This window comes from Pteronotus mesoamericanus, unplaced genomic scaffold (assembly GCF_021234165.1).
Source record: "Pteronotus mesoamericanus isolate MK-2021 breed Mesoamerican mustached bat unplaced genomic scaffold, CSHL_Meso_final scaffold_533, whole genome shotgun sequence".
NCBI lineage: Eukaryota > Metazoa > Chordata > Mammalia > Chiroptera > Mormoopidae > Pteronotus > Pteronotus mesoamericanus.
In genome coordinates this window covers 2115721-2140028 of record NW_026555320.1, presented here as the reverse complement: position 1 = coordinate 2140028, position 24308 = coordinate 2115721, and the positions used below count along the sequence as shown (strand labels likewise).

At 45.9% G+C, this 24308-nt stretch overlaps 1 protein-coding gene across 1 annotated transcript in view; it reads right to left on the bottom strand.

Moving 5' to 3' along the window:
• Positions 1–1202: 1202 nt before the first annotated feature.
• The window catches only part of SACM1L (SAC1 like phosphatidylinositide phosphatase), a 41266-nt gene continuing 18160 nt past the window's right edge, over positions 1203–24308 (bottom strand). The window contains 16 exon segments of the mRNA XM_054594776.1: positions 1203–2951; positions 4832–4889; positions 5918–6010; positions 6128–6221; positions 6956–7028; positions 7148–7217; positions 8873–9011; positions 9879–9977; positions 11734–11813; positions 15251–15319; positions 16006–16092; positions 16849–16934; positions 18855–18956; positions 20771–20804; positions 21673–21732; positions 24070–24219. Coding sequence (XP_054450751.1) covers positions 2749–2951; positions 4832–4889; positions 5918–6010; positions 6128–6221; positions 6956–7028; positions 7148–7217; positions 8873–9011; positions 9879–9977; positions 11734–11813; positions 15251–15319; positions 16006–16092; positions 16849–16934; positions 18855–18956; positions 20771–20804; positions 21673–21732; positions 24070–24219 — 1497 coding nt within the window. The 3' untranslated portion in view covers positions 1203–2748.

Genomic DNA, 24308 nt, shown 5'->3' with positions numbered 1-24308 from the left:
TTCTGAGGCACAGAATGTGACAGAAGTGACAGGACACTTCCGAGACGTTATAAAGGACTGCAACTCCCACCTTGCTGGCTTCGATGCAGCTGCCACGTTGGAGGCCTGGGAGGTGGGAACCCCAGTATTTTAAGTGTTTATCATAATTTACCCTGTACTACAATAACTTACTTTCTTCTGGCACTGGACTCTTGGGCAAGCCCGAGGGAGGAACCCGAGGCCCCTCCTGTGTTTAAGCCGCTTCCCCAGTGGCCCTTCCCACACAGCACACCTAACCCTGCCTGTCTCCTTCCCTCAGGGCGGACTCGGGTTCAGCTCTCATCCGGACACAAAAGCAAGCCCTGTACCATCGGAGGGATGAGTCTGCGTCAGGTGCTTGGGGGACCGCCCCACCACTACCCCTCCTCCCCTCCCGCCCATCACTGAGCCCTGAATGGGAAAGAGCTTTCCATTTTGGGGTCACAAATGAAGACTTAGAGCACAAAGAGGCGGCTTAGGAGTGCATTGATGAAATCTCATTCATGCTGAACAATTATCAAGCCATCGGAAGCATAGTTTACCTTTCCCCCATGGAACAAAGGCACAGGTCACCAGGCAGAGCCCCGACTAGTGGACCACAGCAGAGGGCGGGGCACGGGGAGGGTGTGGCAGTGCCACCTAAAACCCCTTTGCAGAAGAGGGCCGGGACGAGCAGGGCGCAGCCCATGGCAGCATGGCACCCTTCACGAGGGGGGTGCGTGTCCCGGAGGCCTGTGCCCAGGACCCCCCACACGCTCCTCCTGCGAGGGTCTCCTCGGTGTTCCATCCTGCTCTCTGTCGCCTCCCTGTGGCCTTAGAGGACACTTTCCAATAAGCAGTATCATCCCACTCGTCAGTTGAGGCCTGTTATCATTTTGGAAAACAAATGCCGATAGGGAGGTGGAACAAAGGACATCTTTTTATGGACATTACACCTTACTAAATTATTTCCCTGGCTTTAACTAAGAAATAATTATTATAAGGATAAACACAATTTCGTAAGCGAGCATAACTGGAAAGTAGGATTTCAGGAGCTACAAAATTTCTTGTTCCCTTATGCTGTCAAATTTTTCTACGTTGACCATGCATTGCTTTGCAAGATTTTTAAAATTCTAATAAAAAAAATTCCTTTCAAAATAAAGTATAGGAATGACACCAACAGTAGTTAGAAAATATGACATTTTATTTTCACTTATGGATATACAGTACATGAATTTAGAAATAAAATCATTGTAGGGCACAATCAGCCACCCCAGCACCAGCCCGTTCGCTGCAAAGCGTCCCATCCGCGGTCCCGGTTTGGGATTTGTTGTCATCGCGAAGTTAAGCTCCCAGCGTGAAATGCCAGAGTAATAGCAGATGTGAGCGACAGCAGACATGAGCCGGTTTCAGTATTTCATCTTTGGAACAGGTTCTGCTTATTTACATGTTTGGGATAGGTAGTTCTAATTGCTTACCCTAGTGTGAGTTTTAATGACTGATTTTGAAGCTACAGAGTGCTTTCCAGCGATTACTGCCTTTAGAGTTTCTAAAAGCAACACCTCTTATTAATGTTTATAAAATATAATGTTGAAAGAAAAAGGTAATGTTGAAATAAAGGTGCTTTTAAAGATATTTAAGGAAAACAAGATTGCTGTTGAAAAACTGTACAGATTTTCAAGCACAACACAAATACTGTAGCAGTATTTAACCGAACGGTTTTAAAATAGTGGCAATTACACTACCTTACGTACTTTTCTAATATTTAAACCTCACAATTACAATTTGAATATACAATCCGACTTAGACCTATGCACAGCTTCTAAAGCATATTTTTCAGGTTTGTTTTTACACATAAATTAAAGTTTACATTGGTCCTTGATTGGAGAACTATGCCCTACCTGACAGAGGCAAGTGCCTCCATGGTGCCACGTACCAGGCAAGCACACAGCAGCCACGGCCTCTGTGTCCCCACCGACCCGGCACAGGAGCCCCTCGGGGCCTCTTGTGTCTCCATGAAGGGCCACAAAGAAACCCAGGTGTCCAGGAGGAAGTGGCTGACCAACCAAGGGGATTTTGCACACCAGGGAAATCCTTAAAAGAGAGGCGGCTTTGGACCATTAGCATAAGAGATAGACTTTACATTCTTTGATTCATTTACACCTTTTAAAAAAGATAAAGAATACCTGAACTGCTTCATCGCACTTCGCCAAGCTGCGCTTACACATAAGGCAGCCCAACCAAGACTCCCCGAGAACATGGCCCCCACACCCCTCCCTGCCACAATGTCAGGGTCTCTTCTGTCAAACTCCTTGATGAGTGTAAAAGACGTATGTTATATAAACATAGCAGAGTTAGCTTATTATTCAACTTCTAAGAAAAGTTCAAAGATGTGCAGAAAAGTATGCTTGCTGACAGCGCCTTCTTCCATAATGACAAAAATGAAACTAAGCTAGAAAAATAATTTTACTGTTCTAAGTAATGAAAGAAGCTGGATTTTTAAATATATTACTTATTCTGCAACAGTTGATTAAACTGACAATGAGTAGATTCCTTCCATTCTGTGAGCTGAATTCAGGTCCCGTTTGCATTAAGAACAGCAGAAATTATAAGCACAACAGTCTCGACCGTAAAGAGATCATCATCCAGACAGTGACGCCAGGTCGGCATTAGGCCGTCGCCCACACAGAGCACAGGGCGCACCTCCGGACCGAGGCTCTGCGGGGACCGCGGGCTGCTGTGGAAAGCGGGTCAGTAAAGACTCCAGCTCTGCACAGTGGAGTCTTCCAAGCCAAGCCGCTTTCCACAGACACAAACTCAGTCTATCTTTTCTTTCTGGACCAATCGGGGAGCGTCGACAAAATCTTTGCCATTGTAAAGGATAATAAAAAATGTTCCAAAGCTTGCAACTCCCCAGAAGAGCACATAGGCCAGCGTTTCTGTCCAAGTGTCACCTGTTGATATAAAAAACAAAGCGGTGGTAAATGAAAGTCATTTACTGATACCAGGGCCGACTGTCGGCTTTCAACATGTTCCAGGGGCCCAGGTGGAGAAGCATTTGTCTAAATTATTTCATGTTCAATCACTCACATAATAGCTACTTTTAGATTATGTATTTTAATATTATAAGAAACTCACTTGTAGTTTATTTTTTTTTAAATTTCTCAGCCCTATTTTTAGTTATGTATATATATCCTCCAACCCTCATCCAGGATATATATGTTCTTTATTGCTTTTAGAGAGGAAGGGAGGGAGAGCAAGAGGAACACTGATCAGCTGCTTTCCGTATGTGCCCCGACCGGATACCGAACCCGCCACCTTCGGTGTGTGGGATGACGCTCCGATGAACTTGGCCGCCTGGCCGGCGTGTCACTAGTAGTTTAGTTCACAGTATGAGCTACTATCAAAATATCTACACAAAAACAACTACAAAATGTACATGTGTCAGAAAAATTATGTATTAGTGTGTCTAAAACAAAACTCAATAACCTACTCTAATAACACACTTGTATGTACATAACTCTCCTGATGTGCATTCTTATTCTAGAGGTTTAGTTGTTTAACAAGATTTTACTTACTGTATTTTTCCCTGTATAATGCACACCTTTTGCCCAATTTTTTGAGGGAAAATAAAGGATGGGCATTACATGTGGGTATATGAGTACATACCATGGATATGCTGCACACAAAAACATGCGTGCACATTATACATGGCAAAATACGGTATTTTATTTTTAGAGAAACATCAATGTGAGAGAGAAACATCAATCGTTTGTCTCTTGGTCACACCCCGACCAGGGACCAAACCCACAGCCCAGGCATGTGCCCTGACGGGAGGCTGAACCGGTGACTTTCGCTTTGCAGGACGCCCGACCCGCTGAGCCGCACGGGTCAGGGCGCTGCTGTGCCGTTTTCCTAAATTCCATTCAGCTGTCCTGCGTGTGGGGGAGAACCAAGGACCACCTTGGGGGTGGGGGCAGCACCTGAATGGGGCCCCGAGGAGAGGAATTCAGACAAGCCGCAAAATGCTAGCCCCAGGATTCAGGGGGGAGGGGGAAGACAAGGGCGCCTCCTCTTCCAGAGCGTCTAAGGCTGCGCCTCAGAAGTACCGTACAACCCAGTCACAGGCAGACCCACATTCCCAGAGCGCTGAATATCACTCAATGGAGATACGCAAGTCTTTGATGCTTATGAACTTAGTGACATAGGAAAATGTTGAGAGGAAGAAAGGAAACCAGTAAGGACCTTGTTAGCTCAGTTCTTAGCCAATTTTGCTCTCAACTGATTAAAATTTGTAAGTACTACATTAATCTATTAACAACACTTATTTGTCCAACAGGTGGTTGGTTAAACAAACTGTATATCCATAAATAGAATACTTTGCAGCCCTTAAAAATAAAGAACATGGGAAAATGTTTACATTGATCAGTGAAAAAAAATTATGAAAAATTTGTATCTTTGAAAAAATATCACACACAATTACAAAGATTAAAACATCAAAAAATGAAGAGCAGTCAGTGTATCTCTGGGAGGCAGGATAATAGATATTTTTTTCTTTTTGCCCAGCTGTATTTTCAATAACGACTATGTATTATTACTCTGGCAGTAAAAAAAAAAAAAAAAAGTTTAAAAATCTTAAGAAAAAAACACTTATGAAGCTACTGAGTATGTATTTTTCCTCTGGTCACATTTAAGGACCAGTCTTATCTGCTCACTTCACTGGTGAACTGAATTGGGAAACATCAAGCATTGAGTAGACTCCAAAACTCAAGACGTCGTACCAGGAACATTCAACGTTCTAAAACACAACGAGGAGAATGTGAAAGAGACTCACCTGCCATGAGCAGGCAGATAATGCACATCGAGAAGGCCACCACCATGATGATCGGCAGCTGGAAAGAGAACGGAGCAAGACCGTCAGTGAGAACGCTACCCAGTGGCTGCCAAATCAGCTGCGCGTGCTTTCCCTGAAAAATAAAACTTCCACAATATAATACACAAATGTCTTTTTTCAACAAAACATTCCTACTTAGGGGTTCCATCACAACTGCCCAAACCTTCAGGCTGGTTACGTAACCAGATCTGAGAAGCATGCCTTTGCTCCAAGCCGAGTGCCGCGTGGAGGGAGGCTGCCCGGACGCGAGCCTGGGACACCAGGCCCTCCCGCTCCAGGCCGCTCTGCCCCGTGACGGGTGGCCTCGGAGAGGCCCTGCAGAGTCTGGTGAACGCAGGAGTCAACACAGGAGGGGAGCACCCAAAACACGTTGGCACGCCTCATCCTCCTGCGCTCCACCTATCTGGGCTTTGCAGGTACCATCTTTTTCTTTTTCTTTTTAAACAAATTGAAGGTTTGTGACAACCCTGTTGTCAGGCAAGCCTAATATTAGGGCCATCTTTCCTACAGGCTCAGGTGATGGTTAGCATTTTTCAACAATATTTTTTAATTAAGATATGTACACTAACCGAGCACAGTATAGTGCAAACTTTTATATGCACTAGGAAACGAAAATAGTCATGTGACTCACTTTAATGAGATACTCGTTTTATTCCAGTATCTGGCACCAAACCTGCAATATCTCTGAGGCACATGCCTGTACTTTGCCTTCCAAGATACAAGCTTGCCTCTAGCAACCCCTGACTAAGGGGAGTGGAGTCTTCTTCAAATGAGAAACCTCCCACATTATCTTTGCTATGTGTCGTCACAGTAAAAGGATGTGCACAAGGTGGTGAAATTTGAAAACAAAACAAAGCACAGATGCTCCAGTTACTCTACTCCTCTCCCAGACGTCCTCCGAGGGGGCTTTGGGCATTTATATTCCCTTGAGAACACCACATACTGTTCTAAATCAAGGGGAGCTGGCACTATCTATGCCTTCAGACACAATGGTTTTAACATGTGAAAAACATAAAGGTTTCTTACAGCCAGGAATTTCAAATCCCTTGGAACACTTAAAGGACTGTGAGACTCTAATTCATCCACTGAATAGTTCCCAAGAAACAGGTCTATTGCATCCTAGAACAGACAAAAGGAAAACAATTAACTTCGAGTAAGGTGTGATTACATTACGGGGGACCAGCGCCGAGGTGTGGCCGCCTCATGACCCAAAATGAACATCAAACACAAACGTACCTGCCTAAAGCCATCAGAGAAGTTGTTCTTGTAATACCGTATTAGTGAGTTCCAGCCGTCCTTTAAAAGTCCCAACTGAGTTCTTTTCCCGGTTCTGGTTGAAAGAGGTTAAGTGCTGAGTTACCTATTTCCATATTAAATTCTCACAGCTTCATAGTGTGAATTTCGAAAAAAAAAAGGCCAATATGTATGTTGTATGGAGATACGGGAATTACAAAGATTTTAGAAGTCAACCCTGAGAACATAAAGGAGGTACCTCACAAAAAACACCACTAAGCGAGTCCAAGGAATATGTATTCCCTTTCTAAAACACCACCAAAGTAGGCACACAGAGGAAAAGTTCCATGTCAAGTGCCAAGACAAGAAGAAAGAGAGACACAAGGTCCAGGCTGAGTGGTGTGAAATGGCAGAAAGACTGAGAAATCTTATTTGGCTCCCAGGAAACCCAGAGAGCAGAAAAAGGCCCAACTGCATTTGTAACCAGTTCAAAACGTCCCCGCCTCTCACTGCCCCACGCAGCTGCGGGAAGCAGCCTCAGAACCATCCGGGTGCCTTTTGGCGGTGCAGGCCTCAGGCCGGCCCCAACCTGCCGAACCTGACAGGGCCAATCCAGGCACAGGGCAGGGCCGAGAGGAACAGGAGCCGAGGTTCTCGCCACCTGCGCGTCCGAATCATGGCGGGGTGGGGAGGGGGGGCGATGGGAAGGGCCCACCCGCAAGCACTGGGGCCTCGTCGCCCAGCAACCCTGGCCCCATGGGCCCTGACCGGCCGCTGCCCCAGGACTGCGGCCATCTGTCCGAAAGGCCGCCGTTTTCAAAGCAAGCTTGCCTGGTGAAGTCGGTCTTCAAGGCACCGGTCCCCGCATACTGCTTGGCACAAGCATTTGCGTTGTCGGCCCAGGCTGTGAAAAGAAGTAAAGATCAGCTGATAATGATGAAATGACAACCAGAGTTCTAGGTCTAAAGTATTAATCTATTTCAAAATTTGAGTAACTTTGCCTCTGTTAAAGAAAACACCTACCATTTTTATAAATCTTCTCAAATTCATCTTGTTCTTCAAGCTTCTGTCCCACATGCAAAACACCTAGTCTCTGAAATAAGAACAACTCCCATGTTTACATGTAGTAGATTTCAGCACCAGATTTAGAAGAAAAAGCAGACAGTCTTCAAGTCACTTCCCGTGACTCCTGGCTGCCGGCCACGGGCGGGAGGCGCGGCCTCTGCACAGCGGCCCCCTCTCCCTGGAGCCCCAGCACCGCAGGAGGGGCAGCGGGACTGCCTGCTCCTGGGGAGGGGGCACAGGGACAGGAAAGGGGCACCATGACAGCTCCATGGGACTCCAGCTGTTGTTCCTTCCCCCCACCGCCTCCCTCCCCCCACTGAGAAAAGGAGGAAACCTGCACGTTGCCTCCCCACCAACACGCACTGCACGGCCCTTCGCATATGCTCTCGGGGGGTTCCTGGGCACCCCAGGTCCCCCGCAGGCTCCCCTTTGGGTTCACAGGCCACAGAACTCTGCCTTGGGCTTTGTCGTGGACCCTCGGCCCTCTCAGGACCACCAGCTTCACCATCACCACCTCACGCTCAGCGCAGGAGCCACCTCAGCGGCCTTCATGGGTGAGAGCTCGGCCACCCCGAAAGGGACAGGCGTCTGCCCAAAGATTCTCTGAACCTGGCCACGTTTTATAACTGCAGACTACAGAACCTAGTTAAATAGGTTTTTGTTCATCGGCCCTGGAAACAACCATTCCTAATATTGCTGCTATTGAAACACATACTTTGAAGTCAGTCCAACAGACTGACAAGCACACAGTCCAACACAAATCAAAGGAACCAGAGACCACTCCAAAAGGGGATCTGTGCCCTGGACACAGGCTGCTTTGGGGTTTAAGGACAATCCCTCCTCAGGGAGGTATTCAGCCTCCATGATTCCTCCCTGGGGACCCCAAAACCGTTACGCACAAAGTTGTGAGGCTTACTAATTATTTCAGCAGGAAACCACTTGTTTGCCCCTCACAACAAATGTCAATGTGATTTAAAAAAGTTGGACTTTAAATACTTTTCATTCCGAACATAAACAAGAAAATATTTATATCTATTTTTTGCAACAGCATAATCTTAATGATGAAGCAAAACTGTGTCAGGAGCTTTTTACCTGGGGCATTACTATCCTTTGCCAGTAATAAAAGAGATGCAAGTAAAAACGAACTTGAGGCACTACTCTGTATTATTAAAATAGAAAAAAAAGTTTTAAGTAAAAATATCTAATGTTGGCAAGAGTTCACGGAAATGGATTCATCTGTTGCTCGCTGACATCAGCGCGAACTGGCAGGGCCTCTGGAAAGTACTGCATACATTCCCTTTAACCCAGTAACTGAACTTCCAGGAGTCAGCCAGAAGGAACTAGTCCAAGTTAAAAATAATATATGCAGACATAGTTCTCTACAGTGTTACTTAAAAGCTAAAAATGTAGTACCCTAAAAGGCTTAGGAAACTGTAGTGTAACTGAATGCAGCACTTAAAAACTATGATTACATATAACGCTACAGGAAATGGCAAGATTCAACTTGTGCGCATGCAGACTGACCATGGCTACGGAAAATGCACAGCCACAAAACAAGACGCAGAAACAAAATGAGTGGGGTGAGGGCGAGGGCAACGTGAATGCTTTTGTCACTGGTTTTTAAAGATGAAGCTCCCTTCACGGCTGGCTATGCCGTTTAATGGAGGAGAAGCGGGGCCGCACCTGCAGCTGGGCCTGAAGCGAGCGGCGGGCCAGCAGGCTCTGGATCACGTTGGTCCTGTCCAGGCAGTCCATGCAGTTGCTGCGGAACACGCCCTCCTGGGTCGCCACCACCTTGCCGGTGGAGTCCACTAGAAAATAACTAAAACATATTTGTATAAACACTCTCATAGAAGTCGGTTAAATTTACTAAGGACATACTCTTATAACACCAGTCTCTGAGCCGTAACAATATTAAAACCAGTAAATTGAAAGGTCAGAGAGGCAATGCACAGTCCAGGTGTATTTCATTACCACAGACCAAAGAGACGCCTGAAGGGCCATGCAAGAGAGCCCCGCTTCCAAAAGCAAGCGCAGCATCACAGGCCACTTCCCCTGAGGGACGTAAGGCGGCAGAGCAGCGCATTTAACTGACACTGTATCACTGCCCAATGGAACGCAGAAGCGCCATAAACACTGTCCTTACAAGGACTAGGAACGCTAATGACACACATCTGTAATGGAATGTTTAGTGAAAAAAAACTGACTATAAAACTGTAGCAAATTAACTTCATTATGTAAAAAAATTGTAAATGTGTGAAAGATAATTTATAAAAATACAGAAACACCCTGTTGTGGGTCATTTTTAAGAACTTAAAGACAGTATTTTTAGCCCTGGCTGGCATAGCTCAGTTGGTTGGGTGTCAGGTCACCAACTGAAAGGTCGTGGGTTCAATTCCTGGGGAGGGCACATGCCTAGGTTGCAGGTTTGGTCTCAGGTCCGGGTGCATTCAAAAGGCAACCAGTCAATGTTTCTCCCTCCCTTTCCCTCTCTAAAAAAATTTTTTTAAATTATGAAGTCTCATCTTTTCAATAAAAGAAAACCCTAGAAACAATAGTGCAGGCAAGTGCTGTCATTCCAGGGAACTATACTGTAAGTCTGCTAGATAATGAATAAATACGGTTAACACACACACACACAGACCTCATCCCACAGCCTCCACGGGGAGATGGAGGTGAGACAGCTTACCTTAATTCATCTTGCATTTCTGCTACCTGATCCAGTAAAATACTTAGTCGATGCCATCTCATATTTTTACATTCTTTATGGAAGTCAAAGGCAATGTATCTACCAAAAGAAAAGATATTCAAAACTAACCAAAGATTGATCATTTTTCTTCTATCAGTAACACCTGCACAGCCGACTCTCCTCTCTACAGCAGAGCACAGGAACCGGACGGCCTGGGACAGCAGGGCCTCCTCCACGCCTGGTTCCGCGCTGCGCACACGGCCGCCGTCGCAGGCTCACGGCCGGCCGCAGGGAGAAGCGGCACACGCTCCCACCTCACGGCTCTGCTGGGGCCCTTGGGCGGGGCACCGGTGCAGCGCGCTCAGGGAGGGCAGGGGGCGTGTCCTGGAGAGGAGCCCTCACCAACCGAGTCTCTAGCACACATTTATTCTCTACCGCACACATTTATTCTCTACCCCCGTGTGCAAAGGAGAGCATCCCGTTTTGTGGTTTTCAAGTTCATTAAAATGCTCCAAACGGTCAAACATGGTTCAGTCCAAGGAGCGTCTGTTCTGTGCTAGGGGCTGTGAGGCGCAGAGGCAGGATGGCCCCCACGCCGGCTGCTCCTGACCATGCTGACAAAAGCCCCCCTCAGGGTCTGCGCATCACACACACGGGTCAATGGGCCAAGGGCTGTCGTCAGTTATCCAGACTTAGCAGGCACAGCTCTCCGTGAGAGCGCGCACGTACAGTAAGGTGGCCGACCTCAAGCTGGGGAACGCGCTGTGAGAGGGGGAAGTCATGAATCAGTCCCTGAAAGCCAAGAGCGGGGGACAGAAGGCAGAGGACACACGGAGACCCCCGTGTGTCCCTGGTAAGCTGCCGCTCCACGCTGAGGACAACCCCGGAGGCCAGCACAGCCCCGAGAAGCCTCTGGGGAGAGGCCGCAACCAGGCGCTCACAGAAGCCAGGACACACGCGTCCCCAGGAGAGACACGATGGACGCCAAACCCAGAGGTTCTGATTGTCAAGGCTGAGGTATAGTGTGAGCATGTCCCCCTGGGGATTCAGAGGCACGTCTGGTGAGCAGTTCCTCCTCTGCGTCCCCCCGAGTGGAAGTGGACAGGTCCACTGCGGTGAGAAGGCCGCAATGGGCACAGGGCAAAGGTCTGATGAGTTTGCTAGTTTTTAAATTGGACAAAATAGACAAACTCTTCCCCAAAGGTTCACTGTATCATCCCATTTTCGTGTATGTTTAAAATTCTCCCCAAAGAACCTAGAACTATTCCTTTGGGAAGTTTCCCCCAAAGTTTGTTTCTACTTCCCACGAGAGCACAGCCCCGGCCACGGCAGGTTCCCGACAGGCTGACTCGTCCCCCGCACCTCTCCACCAGGCAGCTCCTGCCGCCTGGGGGGGCCCCTCTTCCGCCAAGGCTACAAGGGGTTTGCAGCTGTGCCTGGTGACGTCCAGTAGGCCACGCTGCTGCTCTGGACAAGGCCACCAGGCCAGAGGAGAGCGCTCCAGCTCCCGAGGCGGGTGGGACTGCAGGAAGCCATCACGAGGGGCTGCAATTCATGCCTCGATGACCACAGGGACACAAACTCAAGGGACACAAAGCCTCAAGAAGGCAATTTTAATCACAGACTAAATTCTTATAAAATTCAAATTAAAACTCGACTGTTAAGAAGTTGTGCAATAGAAATTATGCCAGAGAAAATTTTAAGCCAACAAAACCATGCTTTGATCTAGTAGTAAAAAAAATTAAGTTGAAATACACGTCTGTGAAATGGACGGTAAATGAGATCTATGTACTCATATATATATGTGAGTGCGCGCCTAACCCGAAAAGTCCCCCACAGACGCCTGGTAAGGTACCTGATCATTCCGTTCCCCAAGGAAGACACCATTGTTGCAAATGCTTGTTCGAGTGGCTTCTCTGAACCCTTCTGGTTAACCTGTAAGAAATTAAAAACACCATAGCTTTAAGTTTATTTGGAAGGAGAGTGGCATCAGCAAAACGGAGGACTAGGGTGATGGAAGTCCTTGTTCCCTCTCAGAAACTCTGAAAAAGCCAGAACCCGTCTGAACCAAGTTTACAGGAGCTCTGGACAACAATCAAAGGTTTACAGCAACCAAGAAAAGGTCCCATCAAGAGGAATCCATCTTCAAAACCGCAGAACAGCTGTGGCGCTTTTACTTGCCCTTACGCCCATCCCTGCGCAGGGACAGTCTCAGTCTTAGGCAGCGGGAACCGGTTCTCAGTTCCCCTCCGCACACCGGAGGGGGCAGGCCAGACCTCGCCTGCACAGAACTGTGCATGTTTTGTTCTGACCTAAAGGCCTGGCTTATTTGTCTGTCATGCAAGACGGTGAATACAAGCAGGAGAAGCGGCGGGCACTGCCCATAAAAGCTGAAACAGGACCGCAGACCAACAGATGCTCAGGGCAAAAGATTCCGGGCAGAGACATGAAACAGACCATCTAAGCCTGCATACGAAGTTGGGGGGGTAATCTTTGGGAAATTAGGGCATTACAAAGCAGCCACGGGTAAGGGGGATGTTAGAGGGCCCCATGCGGGCCCAGGTGAGATGCGGGCTCGGGAAAGCCCTGAGGATACCTCAACTCTTCACCTCAGGCTGGCCCCTGGCCCCTGGGCACACCTCGCTAATCTGCAGAGACTGGGAGCTGATGTGCTCTCTTTTTTGTTTTTTTCTTTGTTTCAATTCCTGGCATTCAAGGAAATCTCTGTCAAAGCATTAGCTGAACATGAGCTAAAAGAACAGACTTCAGTGAGCAAACATGGCAGGAAATAGTCTTAGCAAAAACAGTCTGGAAAAGCCTCAAAACAAGGGGATTACTAGAGCCTTCAACATGTGAAACAGAAACGAAAAAAGAGCAAACCCACGGGTCCAGAGTTACCACATTATAACCAACCAGTACCCCAGTTTCATCCACAACAAAGAAATCATAGGGCATGTAAGGAAATAAGAACATAAGGCTTATTCAGTGAAAAAGGATGAATGGTCAGAAACCATCGTTGCAGAAACCTTATTAGAAAAAGGTTCTAAACTAACTGTCTCCAATATTGCTCAGGGCCCTGTGGTTCCGGGGCGCATGCCTGGACTTTCTCCCTCCCCCTCCCCCCAGGTGCGCTGCTCTTGCCTCCCCCTGCCCCACCCCCGCTAAGCTCCAAGGGCCCTTCTGCCTGTCACCTGCTTCCCGACCCCACGCCCAAATGGCTCACTTTTCCTGCCTCTGTAACTTTCTAAATAAACTTAGTCTAATCGTTTGAAAAATATATGCTCAAAGCTATAATAAAAGATGGACAAAAAAACTAAAGGGACTCCAGAAAACAGTGCCTGAACAAAACAAGAAGTTCAACAAAGAAACAAATTATCCAAAGGAACCAAATACTAAGTCGGGGGATAAAAAGTACAAAATGGAAATTAAAATTCATGAAAGGAGATCAAAAGCATATTTAGCAGGAAGAAAAAAGAATCAGCAAACTTGAAGAGAGGACAGATGAAAGAGTCAAGTCTGAGGAGCAGAAAGGACAGAGAATGAAAAAGAGCAAACAGAGGCACGGGGACTCCTGTGCACCATCGAGCAGACTATGTGCTCGTTACGGGAGCCCCAGAAGAGGCGAGAGAAGGGGGTGTGGAGATCATTTAGGGAAAATGGCCCAAACCTCCCAAATCTGATGAAAAACAAATCTTCAAACCCAAGAGGCTGACCAAACTCCAAGTGTAATAAACTCGAAGAACCCCACACCAAACACATTTTAATTAAACTGAAATACAGAAAGGATACTAAACTCAACAGGGGAAATGGCTCGTCACATACAGTAAAATCTTAATAGGATTATATGACAACTTCTCTTCAGAGACCTTGGAAGCCAGAAGGCAGTGGGAGGATATGTCAAACACACTGAAAGAAAAGGACCACCTGAAAACAACAAACAAACAAGGCAAACAAGCAAAAGCTCCTGGATTCAGACAATAGTGTGGTGGTTACGAGGAGGAGAGCAGGACAGGGAGAGGTAGTTAAGGGAAAGGGGGGTCAAATACATGCTGATGGAGGGAGGCTGCGCTTCAGGTGAACACACGATGCTACATACAGGTGATGTATTTCAGAACCAAACACTTGAAACTTAGGTAATTTTATTAATCAGTATCACCCCAATTAATTTTAATGAGAAAATGCAAAACAAAAAAAACTGTCAACAAAAAATTCTGTATTTTGCAAAACTGTCTTCAAAAATGAGAGAGCAGTTATGAGTCTTAGACAAACAAAAGCTGAGGGAGTTACTATCCCTAGACGGGCCCCATAAGAAATGCGAAAGGAGGTCCTTCAGGTTGAAATGAAAGGATGCTACAAAGTATCTCCAAAGAAGATACACAAATGGCCAGGACAAGATGCTCAACATCACCAGTCATTAGAGAAATGCCAGTCAAAACCACAATGACTTAATACTTCACACCCACAGGGATGGCTATAATCAAAAACCAAAAGAAATACAGAAAATAACAGTGTTGGCAAGGATGTGAAGAAACTGGAACCCTGGTGCATTGTTCGGAGGAATGCAAAATATTGTAGCTACTGTATGGCTGCTCCTTAAAAAGTTAAACATAGAAATACCGTAAGATTCAGCATTTCCACTCCTAGGTATTATACCTGATAAAGAACTGCACGCAGGGACTCAAACAGATACGTGCACACAGCATTATTCACAGTAACTAAAACATGGAAACAATCTAATGTCCATGGATAAATCAATGGATAAACAAACTGGTTTACACATACAATGGAGTATTCAGTCTTAAAAAGGAATGAAATTTTGACACATGCTGCAACATGAATGGACTTTAGATAAAATAAGCAAGACACAAAGGAACAAATATGTGAACAGGCAAATTTATACAGAATGTAGAATATAGTTAGTTGGGGCCGAGGGGAGAGGAATAATAGTTAAGTCTGATGAATACTGAGTTTCCTTTTGGTACGACAAAAAGTTGGAAATGGTCAGTAGTGATGGTTGCACAGTATTTTTTCGAAGGTTTTATTTATTTTTTAGAGAGAGGGGAAGAGAGGAAGAAAAAGAGGGAGAGAAACATCGATGTACAAGAGAAACACTATGAATTACCTCTCACACGCCCCCCCACTGGGGACCTGGCCCACAACCCAGGCACATGCCCTGACTGGGAATCTAACCGATGACCTTTCAGTTCACAGACCGGCACTCAACCCAGTGAGCCGCACCAGCCGGGGCTGTACGCCATTCTTAATGGTACCAACTGTACACTTAAAATGGTTAAAATGATAAATTTTACGTTAAAAAACGTCCTTTTTCTCTTGGTTTGTTTTGCTTCCCCAGAAACAAGAAAGAAACATACCAGATTGATTATGACTTGTTTTCCATAAATAATTAATTGCGAATCAAAATGCCTTTGGAAACCATCCAACTAGAGAAGAAAAAAAAATTAAGACACTTTATTAGAGCACATTGTAAGAATATTCATAAGATGTTTTAAAGTATCTCCTTAAATATCCTTGCTACAGAAACCTCGTCTCTGTCTTCTAGATCATCTAAATACCACACAGTAAATAGTAATTATAAGCCATTCTGCTCCAAGCTGCAATACTACTATTGTAATTCTGAGCACAACCTCAAACAGAATACACAAAATACTCTGAACACCAGGTAGCTGCAAATCTTACTGAAATCTCTAAAATCTGAATTTGAGATACCATTCAACCATGGCTTGTTTTTCACATTTCTAACATGCCATCTATACAACCCTTTGGTTTGGACTCTGGGGTGTCCAACCTTTTGGCCACAATGGAAGAAGAAAAATTGTCTTGGGCCACACATTAAATACGCTGTGACACTTAATCACATACACACACACACACACACACACACAAATCTCATAATGTTTTAAGTAAATTTACGATTTTGTGTTGGGCCGCATTCACAGCCGTCCTGGGCTGTACGCAGGCTGCAGGCTGGACCCTCCTGAGGGGGTTCACTATGTGCCAGCACCAAGGAGAAAGGCCTCAAAGATGATGAATTTTGATTTATGAGGAATAAATACATGCTCTATATATAAATTATAATGCCAATAAGGAAAACACAGAAGATACACACATGATTTGCTACTTTGTTGATCTGTGGCCGTGGTTTGTACTTGAGGTTTGGTCTTTGAGACCAGAAAACTGGTATTGATCCTCGAGTCTGAAAGAGGAGAGAGAAATGTGAAAAGAAACATACGTGTAGACTTGTTTTCCTCAGCTTGCTTCCTGTCACGGTACATACACATCAGTGACTGCAAAGGAAAGACCATAAATACAACCTACCAACTATGAAAGACGTCCACGTGTACCTGCTCCTAAAGTGCCTATTTTGTGGCAATCCTTTGGGAAAGGAACTTTTCTCCTTCTGATTTTATATGCACAGCACCAGTACCTCGTTCAGTGTTTCCCCTAAATTCCAGAAACCCGTTGACCGAGGAGTGGACAGTAACAGGCCACGCCTGTTACCTGCGCTGGCTTTGCGTGGAAACTGGAAAGTGGCCGCACTCGTTCCCGCAGGGATCCGCATGTGCAGCCCCTCCGGCGCGGGGGGGGCCCGTGACCCACAGCCCCTGACGGAGGCAGCAAGGGGGACAGGCTCCTCTCAGGTGCCGCAAGGCAGACGGGGTCGTCCTGCCCTCGTCGCCCTGAGGAAGGCCACAGGGCCGAGCGGGGAGGAGGCCGCATTGCCAGGGCCCCGCACCTCCTGCCCCACCCTCGCCTTTGGGGTTTAACCAAGGGCAGGAAATGCCACCCAGCGAGCGCCAGATTAACGGACCGCCTTTGTTCTGGGGGCACTTTTCCTACACTGTAGACAAGTGTGTTAAAGGAGGGGAGAGAAATCTCAATGACGTAACAAATTTCCTATCCCCACAGAAAAGGCCAGCTGGCTGGCCAGCCCACAGACACGCTCACTTGCCTGGACAAATGAGGCTTTGCTCCCGTTGTAGTGCACAATTTGCTCTGTTTCTACAAAGTTGGCTGCGTGGCCCTCGGAATCAATCCCTAAATTGAAAAAAATTAACTGTATTTATCACATAAGAAACATACCAAAAAATTCTATTTAATTTAGAGAGAATCAAGTGAGTGGAAAAGTATTTATAAAAACACATTTTAAACAAATGCACAATACATGATCAGAAAGGTAATCAATGCTCATTCATTTTAAATAGAAGGGCAGTATAAGGACCTGTTAATAAGTAGTTGGTTATTATTTGATATATCAATTATTTATACATATGCACTCCTATAATTCCCCCAAAACAATGTTTCTCAAACTTAAGATATATTTTAAAGGAAAAAAACAAATTCTCAAGGATGCCTCATATATGTCCACAAATCCTAGTTTTAAAAAATACTACTGTAAAATTTTGAAAGTTAAAACCATTAAACACAATATTTAATGCAAATGTGGGCCATTAATGTTGATACTATTTGGTTATAATAATCAAAATGGCCCAGCAGATGCTTATGATGATAATTATTAAAATGAGAGCACACGAACTGTATACACTCCCCAGCTCCCCACGTTCGGAAACCCCCTGAACACACCCACCCAGCCTCGCCCGAAAAGCGCTGTCTTGCTGTGGGGCCGTCCTTCCAAACACCTGACGCGTTCCCAACGGTCCTGTTTCCACCGTATATTTTCACTAAGAAAAGCTTGCTGAGCAAAGGTAACTTTTGAGCTAGTCCCTGACTCAAGTTTCCAAATTATCAGAAAGAAATCAGTGGATTTTTAACTATCTGAAATACTTCTTAACGTTATTTCTATCTGACATATTTCTGAAACGTAACACTTTGAGGTGTGAGGTATCAGTTTTTTTGTTAATGTATTACCAGAAGGGGACAAGATTACTGAGTCAAATCAGTAATGAAATGCCTTCTCAATGCCTCTCAAGTTACTTACCACAAGCACAGACTATACACTTGGTTCTTTCCACAAGTCCCACATTTCCATTATGGAATGATATGCAGTTATTTTTAAAAGTGAGATGGAGATGGGGGAAGAGAGAAAGAGAAAGGCCTCCACGAAAAGCTTTTCTCAATATATTAAGTTAAAAAAAAAGACAACAAGGTGCAAGAACTGCGCACAGTACACAACCACTGTCCACAAGAGGAGGAGGAGGAGGAGAACATACCTGCAACAGTATAAAATTATCTGGAAGGATAAACAGAAACTAACCACTGATTAGCTGGTGGGGGTAAGATACAGCAGATGGCGTCAGAATAAGAAATATTTCTCATTGCATTTCTTTTTATACTTTTTGATAGCTGAACTATATGAATGTATTACCTATTCAAAAAATTTAATTAAAAATTATGTCTCCAGCCCTGGCTGGGTGGCTCAGTTGGTTAGAGCGTCAGCCTATACACCGAAAGGTTGCGAGTTCAATCCCCGGTCAGGGCACATACCTAGGTTGCAGGTTCAATCTCTGGTCAGGGTGTATACAGAGGTAACCAATTGATACTTCTCTCAGTGATGTCTCTGTCTCTCTCCCTTCCTCTCTCTCTACAGTCAATAAATATATCCTCGGGTGAGGATAAAAAAAAAATATATCTCCACCCAAGAAATTCTAGTTACAGGGAGCTGCCAATGCTAACCCTGGTTCTGCGATCTTGGCCAGCTCACTCGCTGAATGTCTTTCCTCCTCTGCTCTACTGCCCATAATAAGGGAGATGAACCAAGTAACTTCCTGACCCAAATGCAGCAGGAAGAAGCTGCGGCGTACCTCCCGCGCCGGAGCAGGGCGCAGCAGGCCTACCTGACCGTTACAGCGAAGCAGGGGGTAAATATTTACTGAGCTATCAAATGGTTATGCAAACAAATAAAATACAAGAGGTCACAGCCATGTCACTGTAAAACGAAATGTTAATTAGAGCTCGGCATAACCCAGGACTGAACCGTGCTGACGGAAGCAAGCCCACCTCTGACGTAGTAGCGCACGCCAGCTCTGAAGCAGCTCCTCCTCGAGATGAGAATCCAGTCAAAGTGTTTGCCGTTAATAGAACACGAGTGCATAGTAATAACTTGGCCACATTAAGAAAAATGTAACATATAGAGAAATCACATGTACTATTTCCAGAGTGAACAATTCTGACAAATTGTACAGGAGGTATGAAGGAGGAGGTTAGTATGAATCTAAATCTACTTGGATACCTACTGAAATCTCCAGCCTCGTATGAACTCTCTTCAGCCCCCCTCCCACCTCTAGGCTCTTCCCCACCTCAGCAGATGGCTTCCTTCCACACACCCTGGTCAAAAGTTTAGATCCGAAGTAAACCTCTCCCTTTCATGCCCCCTGCCCCCCGTACAACTTGCCAGGAAGTCCCGTCAGCTCTGCCTGCAAACCGCCCCTAGAACCTGCCCGTCTTTCGCCGCCGTCACCCCACCATCCAGGCAACGCCGCCCTTGCCTGCATTACTTCCACCACCTCCTCACTGCGCTGTGTCCACCCTGGCTCCCTTCGGCCTCTTCTCTAACGTCACTGTCACACCGTGATCTCGCCTTCTCCTGCCGGCCCTCCCCTTAGATCCCAACAGCTTCCCATCCCAGCTGCCGACAGATGCAGCCCTTCGGGCTCTGCAGAGCCTGGGCCCAGCCGTCTGCCTCCCGCGCCTCCCTCGCAGCTTCGCCCTGGCTGCTCCCTGGGCTCCAGGCTCCCTGGGCCCCAGGCTCGCGCCTGCCTTGGGGCCTTGTTCTTGCTGACCTTTCTGTGTTTATTCAAAACATGTGACTCTACCTCTAATCAAGAAACTACATTAAACAAAAACTAATTTAAAGTTTCAGATGAAGCCAAATGGATCAACTATTCTAAAAATGCCTAGAAAGTGTCCTGTAAATCTCACTTGACAGTTTTATGTCCGTTCACAATCTCATTTGGTGGAAAACCACCACAATCAGTCCAAAGCCCTTAAAGCACTGCCTAATTACACCTGTTCTCACTGCACCCTCAGCGGAACCTGGAAAGCTCCAGAGAGAAAACAAACAAACAAACAAACAAACCCAGAATAAATAAGAGATTTTAATCTGAGGTTTTCTATTATTCCCCCATGACTGTGGAGAATGTTCTCTCCGCTACTTCTCTGCCTTTCTTTACATATAGCAAGCAAAATACTTTAAGGAAATCATAACACACAAACGAATCAGAGGCTGCTGTGGTAAGGAGCCTGGTGGGGTGCGGGGAGCGGGGAGCGGGGCGGCCCCTTGGCTACTGCAGGCACCAGCCGCCCCAGGGCCAGCGCCGCTCCTTCCCCGGCCGCCTCTCTCTGCCTCCCGTTTTTATTGTGATGCCTATGACAAAGACAAGCTTTTAAAGTAAACTTCCAACTAGATAATCATTACTTATTTTGTATTCGTTCTGATTTCCCCACTCCCCAAGCATTATCTACGTTTACTTTCCTGTGGCTATTTCAAATGACAAATATAATTTGTAATTAATTCTCTCCAAGTTGCAGATCACCCTAGTACTTGAGACTTTTGAGATTTCTACAGTTTTCAATAGCAAGGTTCAAACTACTCTTGTTTATTGATGCAAAGTCTAGTAAGGCAAAACACAGTATCCCTATTCCTTTTTTTGAAACCATCAGCCCCAGAATTCCTGAAGAGAGAGAGTAATTCAGTCTAAAGAGGGCATTCTTAAAAAAAAAAAAAAAAAAGTTATTTACAATCAGTATTCTAGGATTTTATGTTAATGGGCTTGATTTTGTTATCAAAAGCAATTTCTACTAATTCTACAATATTTGCCTCATGCAATATTTGAGATTATCTCTGAATCTGCCTTATAAATAATATTCAAATAAAGACCACTAGAAAACTAAAGAGTAGCGTTATGTAAGGATACAGCCATGTACTACTGGGAGAGCAAACCGGTGGACCTGAAATGAAGATACACATTACATTTAGGAATAAATATACTTTTAAAGTAAACAAAAAGCCCTCTATAAAGCATATTTACACATAAGGAGGTGATATACAAATATAACAAGGTAGTAAGCTTATGGGTAACTCTTAATTTTAAAGAAACTTCTCTAGTTAACATCGTCGTCCCAATGGAAACATCGAGGACGAGCTGTAAGCGCCGGGCGGGACAGTCGCAGGCCCTGGGACACCGCGGAGACCGGCCGCGGCTGCAGAGCGCTCACCTGGGCCTCCAACGCCCGCTCCTCTGGGGCAAGGCCGGGCCCATGCTACCTGCTCGCAGCTCCAACTACTTTTGTAAAACACAGGCAAAGCAAATGGTAAGACGGAAAGCCAGCAGGTAAAATCCAGGCGCCCAGATCCGGCGTAGTATGCTTCCTGGCTGCGCCGCCTGCTTGTGCCTCACTTGTAGAGACCGGGGACAGGGGCGGGCGACACCTGTGTGTGACTCCTGGGCTACTGAAGGGGGTCCCGGCCCCAGAGGGGCAGATGCAGAACTCTCCCCTCGCCTGGGGACTTAGCTCGGCCCCTGGTTTCTCCCTTACTCATCCACCAAGGCCCAATCTAGCTCTCTCACTTATCGAAAGCGTGTTTTTACTTCAGTATTTTTTCTTTACTGGAGGCTTCCCTAGGAGCCCAGGGCCGAACAGCTATTCGTCCTCAGCCCAGAGTGATGCGAGAGCGCAGACCTGACCAAAGTTTGTAGGTCGTCAGCGGAGTTAAACGAGCATCACCCAAATCCCTGGGGATCAGGCAGCCCTTCTATAACGCGCAATTAAAACTTGGGCTGTCACAAATAAGCAGGTTCTGTTTAGTGTACGTTACCTCTGGCTGCGCGGAGAGTTCTCTCAGAAGATGACAATTCCATACAAACCGCTGATCTGCCTGAGAGAGAAGTTTTAAAATTAAAAAATATCTCCTGCTAAGGTGAGTCTCTACAGAAAGAAAACTATGATGTTTCCACCTTGCGGCGAGAAACAGGCCTCTCTGACGAGCTCCAAACAGGACTCCTCTTCCCCTCCAATCAGCGCCCCGCTCCGCCGGCCGGGTTTTCCTCTCGCTCCGCCTCCACACCGGGCGGCTGCGGCCCAGAACCCCGGGAGTCCCCTCAGGGTCTGTCTTTCTCCTGCGTTCAGTCAACCGGCAAGTCCCAACTCTTCCAACCCACCCTCTTCTCCACAGGCCTGCTCCCCGCACCCCTGCCAGCACCTGGCTCCAGCCTCACCGCGGGCCCCCGCCGGCTGCCGGCCGGGTTGCCCAGCGCGACAGGCCTCCCGGCTGCGGGACGCTCCGCTGGCTCCCCGCGTCTCAAGAACCAACGCTCGCTTGCACGGCCTAAGCGGTCGCGGGCTCCGGCAGCCCCTACTTATTAGCTCTCTGATCTCATCTCTGGCCATTCTGACTTTCAAACTATAAACACAGAAGCTCCCTCAACAACTCCGCAGACTAACCATTTCTCTCCATTCTCTTCACAAAACACGCCCATCTGGCAGCCCCCCCGCCGCCCCCCGCCATCTGAAACCGCAGGGAGCGCGCTTGCCCGCCGCCACACCAGGCGGATGGCCCGCTCCCCGAGATTCAAGCGCGTGTTCCCGTGCCAGCTGTACTAGTTACTCGTCATTACACAGTTTAACTAAGTATTTTATAAATCGATGAAATGTGACTTAAAGTATAAAGCAAAATGAGTTGGAATTTAACTTGATAAAAGGTAATTCGCTAAAACAAAGCTGCTGTTGAATTAGAGGTGGGAGTGGCAACTGCAGAAGATGAGAGAAACAGTAAAAATCTACAGATTCTGCAAACACACTGCTGTGTCAAAACCTTCCAATAGACTCAAGCTGCAAAGACAATTAAGAATCAAGGAACCAAAAACAAAGAAAAGCCTATGGTCTGACATCAAGAAACTGACCGGTCAATGCAAAAATTTAAGTGAAAACATTTAAGGCCCATGTGGTGTATTTATCACTTTTACAGTTCCCTATCTTAACTTTAACTGACTCTTCGGATTCGCTAACAAAAACTTCTTTTCCCATCCCCACAGATATAATGGCTTCTTTCTCAGTTTAGCCCAATATTGTCACCATCTCCGCCTGGAAACCCGCCCTCTTCCATTGTCACCTGACCACTAAGGCCTATTCACCATGAAATCTCAGCTCGAAAGTGATCTCGGTAATGTCGCCCCCGACTGCCGGAGACTGAGTGAGACCCGCCTCCCTGCAGGGTCCCACGACACTAGGGTACAGAGCTCCGTGACAGCAAGTGTCCCTTGTCGTGTGACTGCCTAGGCTTCCGCCTCCCCAGCAGACGGCAGGCCCCCCGGGCTGGGGCCAAGTCATTTCATTCTGTGTCCCTAGTGGCTAAAACAGTGCCTGGTACGGAGCAGGCATCTGAGAGACATCTGACAGACAAACGGACAATGCAGCCACTGCTTTCAAAATCAAGAGTCTTTAGGTAAAAGCCCAATTTCTTGACTGCTAAGGTTGTCTCTGAATTTACAGCTAAGCCTACATAAATTTTACCAGAGTCTGGATTCTTAATAAAGCCAATCAACTAAAACTTTGATTTAGGTTGAACTATTTGAAATTATCATTTTTATTGGTCAAAACTCATTAATTACCGCCCATTTCATATACTCCAATCTAATACGTAACTGATAGCAACCTTTGAAAGTCTGTCTGCCCTTAGATGTAACACATCTAAGGTTAATAAAAAAATCACGGCAGCAATCACCTAGATTCCTGAACAGGAAAAATTTTAAGTTGAGATCATTTGAGGCCCAGTTTTAAAGATACTCATCTTTAAAAAGAAAAGTAACAACCAAAAACCCCACCTTAAACGAAAGGGTATTTTTCAAACTCTTAAGTCAGTAAGTTGTACTTTTCTAGCTGCAAAAACTGTAAATGACACCACTGCAGAAATACATTAATTTTATAAGCATAATTACATCACTAATGCTAATACCTGTTAGACTATAAAACACCTAGAGCTAGGAAATCACCAACATGTGCGATAAGACCAGATTTCTGACCACCTACATCATAATTCTCAATCCTGTCTGCGTAGCATATACAGATTGGGACCCAGAATGTGGGACTGATGTATATTTGAAAATATACATCCAGCCAGGATTGAGAACAAGCAATACATATTTTAATGGATGAAACAGGGATATGCCTCTTAAAAAAACCCATAGGAATAAAAATAGCTGACAATTTAGCTTACCCTTTCCAAGAGACTCATTTCTTGAAATTCTGGACTAGTGTTTGACAGCCGCTGCAAAGTATGGGTCAAATCATATGTGGTTGAAAAGTAAAACCCATCCACATTCAAGACATGGTTTATCATTGCTAGGAAGGTTTTATTATCTTGTAACTGTAAAAAAAAAAAAAATTAAAAAAATCAGCTTACTTCATACCTGAAAAGGAATCTGTAGGCATGAAAAAATAAGGAAAATAAAAACC